Here is a 10,000-nt window from a genome sequence, read left to right as displayed (position 1 = left end):
CATTTATAATGTATTTTTATAATTTTATAATTTATAATATTTCCAAATAATTTGGTATATACATGTTTAGTTGTGTTTATAATTTATATATGCAAGCATAAAGACAAAATAATTATAATTTTGTTCAGTTTATTTTACAATTCATTTTGAATATTAATTTGTTATAATATAATTAAAAATAATATTTTGTATATTATCTATTAGTAATATATTACATTTATAATATATTTGTAATAATTTTAGAATTTATAATATTTCCAAATAATTTGGTATATAAACGTTTAGTTGTGTTTATAATTTATTTATATATGCATGCAAAAGGACAAAATAATTATATATTTGTTCAGTTTATTTTACAATTCATTTTGAATATTAATTTATTTATTATAAATATAATTAAAATAATATATATAATTTATTATACAGTAATAAATTTATGACATTTATAATATATATTTTTTAGAATTTTATAATTTATATTTCCAAATAATTTGGTATGTAAATGTTTAGTTGTGTTTGTAATTTATTTATATATGCAAGCAAAAAGACAAAATAATTATATATTTGTAATTATAAATATAATATTTAAAAAATATAATAAAAATATATATTATATATAATTTATTATACAGTAATAAATTTATAACATTTATAATGTATTTTTATAATTTATAATATTTCCAAATAATTTGGTATATAAATGTTTAGTTGTGTTTTAGAATTTATTTATATATGCAAGCAAAAAGACAAAATAATTATAATTTTGTTCAGTTTATTTTATAATTTTGAATATTTATAATATACAAAGTATTAGTATTCATCATTTTCTATTTGTTTTTATCAATATTTCCAATTGCAATTAAAATAAAGCAAACAATATTTGTTTTTAGTTTTTCAAGTTACTCGACTTCTATGGGAAAAGTCTGCCAAAAAGAGAAGAAGTAATTCCTCTGCCCGTTCCTTCCTCTCTCGCAGGTTGTGAAGTGCTTCTTGGCTCGGATAACCTCGTCTGCAAACCATGTGAGTTCTTTGCCGAGAAAAAAAAATCTGTTGCTGTTAGGCGAGCTGTGAAGCTGAAGCCTCTTTCTCTTTTCTCCCCTGACAGTCTGGAAGCCCAAGACGCTGAATGTGTCTCAGCTGGGATCTAATTTGCATGTCGTGTTTGACCACGCCCCTTCCGCGTTCGGCTTCACCATCTACTACCTGTACTACAAGCTCCGGCAGGAGGGGCCCTTCAGACTCAAGCGCTGCAAACCGGTGAGCATTTCACCTAGCCACTGCATTGAAAAAATAACCCTGGTCCGAATGCACGAGCTTAATCAACCCCCGGGCGCTCGCTCTCGCGCCGCTGTGTATCTGTAGTTGCTAGCGTGTTCTGCTGGCCCTGAAGTGAGACGTTCGGGGGTTAACGCTTCCCGCGGCGTGTAATGCTCTTCCCAGGCAGCTGGAGTAATATATCGTCCTGTCCGCCGGATCGCCGCCCTGGGAAATGGACGCGTTCTGTTGCTCTCCACGCTTCGGTTGGGCTGGAGACGGAAATGTAAAGAGCAGAGAGCTTTTACAGCAGCGCTTTGTCACTTTGGAGTCAGAAGGTCTATCCGTCTTTCTTTTGGATGGTTTAGCCGCGCTCTGTCATCGTTTACTCACTCTTACTTCCTCTGTGAAACACGAAGGAGAAGTATTTTCATATGGAGAGCAGATAAATAAATAAATCAATTATTAAACAAAGAAATGGAAGATGTGTGACAGGAATTGACGGCATAAATTATTATTTATTATTATTGTTATTATTTATTTAATAACAATGATAGTAGTAGTAGTAGTAAAAATCTAAATAATGTTTTTAATAACAATCTTACCAGTACGACTAGCACTAGTAATTGAAAAGCACATTACAAATAAAATATATAATTATGAAAATAAATGTAATATAAAAATATGATTTATTCTAGATAATAATTAATTGTTCATTTTAATATTATAGAATTTTTACATAATAATAATAATATCATCAATAAGTATTAGCATTAATAGTACAGTTTTAATACTAGTATTATAGTATTATTTACTAGTAAATGGTATTATTTATATAATAATAATAATGGCAATAATATAAATAATATTAATAAAACTGTTTATTAACTATTACAAATATTTATTATAATCTAAAAATTATTTATAATAATATAATAATATATAAACAATTGTTATATATATATATATATATATATATATATATATATATATATATATATATATATATATATATATATATAATTAATTATTTATTTTTGATGATAATAATCATACATTATTATAAATAATTATTAGAACAATTAAAATAAATAATATTGCTAGTAATAGTAATTAAAAATTGCATTACAAAAATAAAATGATGATATTTAAATAAATTATTTGTGATATACTTTTCTCAAACCCTAAAGCAAATAAACATTACATTTTAACACTGAAATAAATAACAGATTTTATATAAAATTGTGATTGATATATATATATTTAAAATAATGTTTTTAATAACAATCTTACCAGTATTACTAGCAATAGTAATTGAAAAGCACATTACAAATAAAATATATAATAATTATGGAAATAAATGTAATATAAAAAGATGATTTATTCTAGATAATAATTGTTCATTTTAATATTATAGATGTTTTACATAATAATAATAACATCAATTATTAGCATTAATACTAGTATTATAGTATTATTTACTAGTAAATAGTATTATTTATAATAATAATAATAATGGCAATAAGAATTTTTATTAATAAAATAAACTGTTACATATCTATTACAGACTATTTATTATTTTGGTAATTATTATTTATAATAATAATAATAATAATAATAATAATAATAATAATAATAATAATAATATAAAACAATTGTTATTGTTATTAAGATATTGTATAATCTAAAATTATTTGTAATGTATTAATATATATAATAATATTATATATATTTGATGATGATAATAATAATACATTATTATAAATAATTATCAGAACAATAATTAAAAGTAATAACAATGCTAGTAATAGTAATTAAAAATTGCATTCCAAAAATAAATATGATATACTTAAATTATTTGTGATATACTTTTCTCAAACCCTAAAAGCAAATAAACATTACATTTTAACACTGAAATAAACAACAGACACAGGTTAATTAACTACTGAAAAAAGACACACTTTTACAGTGCTTTCTTTTTTTGAGCTATCCGTATCCGTCCTTGGCTCAACGTTGGCACCGATTAGTTTGTATTATTTTAACACCCGCGTGAGGCGCTTCATATTTGTGTCACCTTGGAACACGAGCTGGCTCTTTTGAAGCGTATCGTTCACGTCTTCATCCCATTAACGGGCGCTAAAGCATTGTCCCGACTCTTTTCAGAAAGAGCGCAGTGGTCGTATCTTCGCCGGCTCGGACGCCATTGTTCGTAGCTGTAATAGAAAGAGCTGAAATCCGAGGCGAGCGCCGCCGCCGTCGGGGGATTCCACAGCTCTCCGTGAGATCATTGCTAGCATTTCGGTTTCCCACCAAGCGCGGCGGAAACCCCGGTTTGATCCGTAAGCGCTAAATACGACCTTCGTGGGTGGACGCAAGCGTGCAGTTTGAGTGCAGAAGATGGCTGTGAATAGCAATTTTAGCCTGGCGATGATCACGCGAGATGCAGAGGGCTTTGTTTCTTCATCGGTTTCATCAATGGATCCTGTGCGGTGAATGGGTGCCGTCAGAACGAGAGCCGATAAACGCATTATTTTGTCTTCTCCGGATGTTAACCGGTGGACCAGAGCGGTCTGGATCGCTGGTGGATTATTGTGATGTTTTTATCAGCTCTCGTTCCGACGGCACCCATGGGCTCTCATTCTGGCAGTGATGCAAAGCGACGTTTCTCAGAATCTGTTGAAGAAACGAGCTTATCCTCAAAGGAAACGCTAAGCAAATGTGTGAACTATTCCTTTTAAAACCTATTTATTAAAGAAGGCCACAAAAGCTCTGGGTGTGTATTGCATCGTGTTGTCGTCGCTGCGTGTGATTGTACATAAAACGCTTAATATTTTTACACAAAATAACGTGTCTCTGCTTCCTTTGCAGGAGCAAAACGGCCCCAAAACCACCTGCGTGTTACAGGACGTCACTCCAGGAACTTACGCAATAGAGGTTTGAGCATTTTTCTGTGGAAGCCGTTTCCGCCGCTGAATAATTAAAAAAAAAAGTTATATTTTTTCTCAGAGTTGTGATATATAAACACAATGATGAGCTATAAAGTCAAAATAAATTGCGATTATATAAAGTCACAGTTACATGAAGAGAAAAAGTTAGAATTGCTTGTTTTAAAACTCGATTCTAAGTCATGAAGTCGCAATTCTGACTTTTTTTCAGAATCATACAATTTGTACTTTATTTCTCGTAATTGTGATGTTTTTTCTGCAACTGTGACTATATCTTGCAATTCTGACTTTATATCACACAATTTTGACGTCTTTCTCGCAATTGCGAGTTTGTTTGCTGCAATTCTGACTTTTTATTCGCAATTTTGACTTTTTTTTCGCAATTGCGACTATATCATAATTCGACAACTTTTTTTCTCACTTAATTTTGACTTTATATAATTCGATAATTAATTGACTACTTTTTTCATAAATTGACTTTTTCTCATAATTGTGACTTTTTTTATCTCATAATTTTGACTACTCATTTTATATCATAATTTGACTACTTTTTTCTCGCAATTTTGACTTTTTTCTCGCAATTGTGACTATATAATAATTGACTACTTTTTTCATAATTTTGACTTTTTCTCGAATTGCGACTTTATATCATAATTCTGACTACTTTTTTTCGCAATTTTGACTTTTTTTTGCGACTTTATATCATATTTCTGACTACTTTATTTTGACTTTTTTCATACTTTATATCATAATTCTGACTACTTTTTTCATAATTTTGACTTTTTTTCTTAATTGCGACTTTATATCATAATTCTGACTTATTTCATAATTTTGACTTTTTCTTTCGGAATTTGACTTTATATCATATTTCTGACTACCTTTTTTTTCGCAATTTTGACTTTTTTCTCGCAATTGTGACTTTATATCATAATTATGACTACTTTTTTTCGCAATTTTGACTTTTTTCTCGCGATTCTGACTTGAAAACTTTTTCACAAGTTTGAGTTTACTTCCCAAAATGCCAGTTTACATCACGCAAGTCCCAGTGACCTTTTCAATACGGAAACGGCCGTCCACGTCGTCCTAAGCATACGCTACAAACACTTTCATCGATCGTCTATTGAGCAAATTTCGCTTTCTTTTTCCCCGCAGCTCCGCGACGACAGCAACACGACCAGAAAGCAGTCGCAGTACCACGTGAGCCAAGGTAAAAGCAGCCGAGTGAGTGTGAGTGTGAGTGTGAGAGTGTGAGTGTGTGAGAGTGTGAGAGTGTGAGAGTGTGAGAGTGTGTGAGTGTCGTGAATTTTGACGTGTTTGTGAGTGAGAATTGTGACTTTTGAGTGTGGAGTGTGAGAGAGTGAGTGTGAGAGTGTGAGTGTGACAAGTGTGAGTGTGAGTTTGAGTGTGTGAGTGTGTCACAAGTGTGAGGTGTGTGAGGTGTGAGAGTGAGAGTGTGAGGTGTGAGTGTGAGAGAGTGTGAGTGAGAGTGAGAGTGTGAGTGAGAGTGTGTAAGTGTGGAGACAAGAGGTGTCCACGAGTGTGTGTCCTAAGAGTGTGAGAGTGTGAAAGAGTGTCAGTGTGATCGTGAGTGTGTGAGAGAGTGATTGTGCTTTGTGTGGTGAGAGAGTGTGAGAGAGTGTGAGTGTGAGAGAGAAAGAGAGAGTGTGAGAGTGTGTGAGTGAGAGGTAGAGAGAGAGTGTGAGAGAGTGTGAGAGTGAGTGTGTGAGTGTGAGTGTGAGAGTGTGAGTGAGAGTGTGAGAGTGTGTGAGAGTGTGTGTGTGTGAGAGTGTGTGAGAGTGTGTGAGTGTGTGTGAGTGTGAGTGTGAGAGTGTGAGAGTGTGTGAGTGTGAGAGTGTGAGAGTGTGAGTGTGTGAGTGTGTGAGTGTGAGTGTGAGAGTGTGAGTGTGAGTGTGAGTGTGAGTGTGAGAGTGTGTGAGTGTGAGAGTGAGTGTGAGAGTGTGAGGTGTGAGTGAGTGTGAGTGAGAGTGTGAGAGTGTGAGAGTGTGAGTGTGAGAGAGTGTGAGAGGAGAGTGTGAGTGTGAGTGTGAGTGAGAGAGTGTGAGAGTGTGAGAGTGTGTGAGAGTGAGTGTGTGAGTGTGAGAGTGTGAGTGTGAGAGAGTGTGAGAGAGTGTGAGAGAGTGTGAGAGTGTGAGAGAGTGTGAGAGTGTGAGAGAGTGTGAGTGTGAGAGTGTGAGAGTGTGTGTGAGTGTGTGAGTGTGTGAGAGTGTGATTGTGTGATTGTGAGTGTGTGAGTGTGTGAGTGTGAGTGTGTGATTGTGTGATTGTGAGTGTGTGAGTGTGAGAGTGTGAGAGTGTGTGAGTGTGTGAGTGAGAGTGAGTGAGTGTGTGAGTGTGTGAGAGTGTGAGAGTGTGAGTGAGAGTGTGAGTGTGAGTGTGAGTGTGAGTGTGAGTGTGAGTGTGAGTGTGAGTGTGTGTGTGTGTACCTCGTTCGGTGTCTGTATTTGTGCTGATCACATGTTTGCTCGCAGTGCATTCCCCGTGGGCCGGACCGATCCGAGCCATGGCCATCACCGTGCCGCTGGTCATCATGTCCGCCTTCGCCACGCTCTTCACCGTCATGTGTCGCAAGAAACAGCAAGGTTCGTGCTCGGGTTTCCTCTCTTTTGTGCGGCGTCTGAAAGCCGATCGCCGTAATCCGACGGCGGTGACGAGGATTAATGCGTGATGGAATCGCACAAAAGAAACCCCTGTAAGCCTGTTAGCGTGTAATGCGTCTCAGAGAAGAGCGACTCGCTCGTTACATGTGCTTCTCCTCGCATGGATGTCCGGTTTCCAATGTTTTTGGGACGATTTCACTCACAGAGAGCTTAGGAAATACCTCATTAGATTATTAATTTGCTGATTATATTTGTATGTAAAGTCTTAGTTGTTTTAGGGTTGCCTCTGGTTGTGTTTTAGGTGGTTGTTAGGGCATTGATAGTTTAAGGTTGCTTATGACAAAAAAAAAAGTCTCTTTTAGTATTGCAGTACTGATATATATTTCATTCATATTTATTTTTATTTTGTTTAAATTTTATTTAAAGCGATGTATTTATCACTTGTTATTTGAGGGATTTTTCTAGGGTTTTTATTTAATTTTTTAAATTATTTATTATCACTTTAAGTGAAATTTAATACTTTAAAATACTTTAAAATACGTCGTTTTTTCAGTTAACATTTATTTTATTTTAGTCAATCATTTTTATTAAATCATTATTATTTTTTTCATTTAGCCAGAATAAAAATATTTTATTTATTTATATTTTATTTTATTACAGTTAACATTTTTAGAATTACTTTTTAGTCATCAGTCGACATTTTATATTTTAACTAATTAATTTAAAGACACAAAAAATGCTTTTTTAAGTGGTTTTAATTTTGGCCGACGAGCTAAAAATAAAATATTTATTTTATTTCCTAATAACGCGCTTTCGTTTTTATCTAACTAGCTAAAAATGATTATAATATATTATTTCAGTTCAGACGTCGTTGTAATATGGCTTTAGTTTTTATTAAACTGTAATAACCACGCTCTAGATATGTTTACTCTTTAAATCTCTAAGAAGTCCAGTATTTTAAGCTCAAAATATGGCACATTTTTGTGAAGGTGGATGGGGGTGACGTAAGACGAAACATCTGTTGCTCTCGCATGGACAAATTAGGCTTTACTCTCCGTTCTTACGGTGCTTTAAAAGCAGCTCTCATCATATGGAAACGATAAATGGCCCACTCGCTACAAATCTGATTTGATCCTGCTGAGATTCACGTCTCTGATCTGAATTCCTCCGCAGAGAACATCTACTCCCACCTGGACGAGGAGAGCTCCGAGTCTTCGTCTCAGACCACGGCGCTGAGCGCGGACAGGCCCTGGCCCAGACCCAAGATCTTCATCTGTTACTCCAGCAGAGACTGTCCCAAACACCTCGCCGTCGTCCAGAGCTTCGCCTTCTTCCTGCAGGACTTCTGCGGCTGCGAGGTCAGAATCCGCAGCCGGCCGGATACATATATATATATATATATATATATATATATATATATATATATATATATATATATATATATATATATATATATATATATATATATATATATATATGTGTGTGTGTGTATATATATATATAAGTTAATTTTCTATATTTTAAATATGAAATACTATAGTATTTTAAAATACCAGTATGTTGAATATTATTATTAAATTATCATAAAAATGTATAGTATTATTATCATTATTTTATAATTATTATTAATAAAAACTGTATTTTCCCCATTGTTTATTTCCTATATTTTAATGTTGAAATTCAGTATTTTGAATATTATTATTAAATAGTATTATTCCTTTTTTTACAGTACAATAGTTAAACATTTCTTCACGAGCGTAGAATTTGTAGAATTATGAAATGATTTTAGAAAACATTTTTAATAATAATAATAATAATAATAATAATAATAATAATAATAATAATATAATAATTAGAAGTTATGATAATAATGATATTTTACCATTTTTCTTGCAAATATTTAAATTATATTATTACAAATATTTATAATAAAATTAATAAAAAATTATATTATTATTTCAACGTATTAAATTAGAATAATATAATAACTTATTAAAAAGAAAAAAGGTTTTCCTCTTTTTTTTTTTTTTCTTTCTGCATTGAATGCAAAAATTTAACTTCATTCATCTGACTGGCTCTTTCTCTCTGTGTGTGTGTCTGTGTCTGTGTCTGTGTCTGTGTGTGTGTGTGTGTGTGTCTGTGTGTCTGTGTGTGTGTGTGTGTGTGTGTGTGTGTGTCTGTGTGTCTGTGTGTCTGTGTGTGTGTGTGTGTCTGTGTGTGTGTGTGTGTGTGTGTGTGTCTGTGTGTGTGTGTGTGTGTGTGTGTGTGTCTGTGTGTCTGTGTGTCTGTGTGTGTGTGTGTGTGTGTGTCTGTGTGTCTGTGTGTCTGTGTGTCTGTGTGTCTGTGTGTCTGTGTGTGTGTGTGTGTGTGTCTGTGTGTCTGTGTGTCTGTGTGTCTGTGTGTGTGTCGCGCGCGCTCAGGTGGCGCTGGACCTCTGGGAGCACCTGGAGATCTGTAAGGAGGGTCAGATGTCGTGGCTGAGCCGGCGAATCGATGAGGCTCACTTCATCATCACCGTCTGCTCCAAAGGCCTGAAGTACTTCGTGGAGAAGAGACACCGTAAAGGCAAAGCCACGTCGAAGGAGAACAACCGAGAACCGAGCGCATCCGACTCCTCGGGACACAGAGACCTGTTCCTCGTCGCCACGGCGATGATCGCCGAGAAGATCAAAGAGCTGCATCAGAAGTCGTCGGACCTCTCTCGCTTCATGTCGGTGTACTTCGACTACTCCCACGAGAGCGACGTCCCGACGTCCCTCAACCCGGCGCCCAAATACAAGCTGATGGACCAGCTTCCGCAGCTCTTCGCCCGCCTCCACTCTCGCCAGCTCAGCCTGACCGACCGCGAGCCGCAGCCGCCGAACGTCAGCAAGCGCAACTACTTCCGCAGCCGCTCGGGCCGCTCTCTGTACGTGGCCATCTGCAACATGCACCAGCACGCGGAGCAGGAGCCCGACTGGTTCCAGAAGCAGCTGGCGCCGCCTCCGCCGCCCGGGAAGCGCCCGCCGGCTGCCGAGAAGCCGGACTCGGGGCTGGTGCTGAACGAGGTCAGGCTCAAGCGGCCGTCGGAGGGAGACTGTCCGGCGAGGAGCGGCGTCCTGCTGCTGGCTCCGAGGCTGGGGGTTTCTCGGGAAGATCTCGGGGAGGGTTCGTCTCGTCAGGACGCCGGGTCGTCTCGTCCAG

At 35.6% G+C, this 10,000-nt stretch overlaps 2 protein-coding genes across 2 annotated transcripts in view; one reads left to right on the top strand and one right to left on the bottom strand.

Moving 5' to 3' along the window:
• The window catches only part of LOC122353861 (G protein-coupled receptor 137Ba-like), a 1,117,577-nt gene that overhangs the window by 244,111 nt on the left and 863,466 nt on the right, over window positions 1-10,000 (bottom strand). The gene's annotated exons all lie outside the window — the stretch shown is intronic.
• il17rd (interleukin 17 receptor D) overlaps window positions 1-10,000 on the top strand; it is a 46,861-nt gene that overhangs the window by 33,674 nt on the left and 3,187 nt on the right. Inside the window, exons 6-12 of the mRNA XM_043251734.1 lie at window positions 976-1,020; window positions 1,106-1,257; window positions 4,123-4,188; window positions 5,352-5,406; window positions 6,689-6,799; window positions 7,991-8,175; window positions 9,238-10,000. The exon at window positions 9,238-10,000 is cut by the window's right edge and continues 156 nt beyond it. Coding sequence (XP_043107669.1) covers window positions 976-1,020; window positions 1,106-1,257; window positions 4,123-4,188; window positions 5,352-5,406; window positions 6,689-6,799; window positions 7,991-8,175; window positions 9,238-10,000 — 1,377 coding nt within the window. The remainder of the gene's footprint in view (window positions 1-975; window positions 1,021-1,105; window positions 1,258-4,122; window positions 4,189-5,351; window positions 5,407-6,688; window positions 6,800-7,990; window positions 8,176-9,237) is intronic.

This window comes from Puntigrus tetrazona, chromosome 11, assembly GCF_018831695.1.
Source record: "Puntigrus tetrazona isolate hp1 chromosome 11, ASM1883169v1, whole genome shotgun sequence".
NCBI classification, from domain to species: domain Eukaryota; kingdom Metazoa; phylum Chordata; class Actinopteri; order Cypriniformes; family Cyprinidae; genus Puntigrus; species Puntigrus tetrazona.
This window is presented reverse-complemented; position numbering and strand designations above follow the sequence as displayed.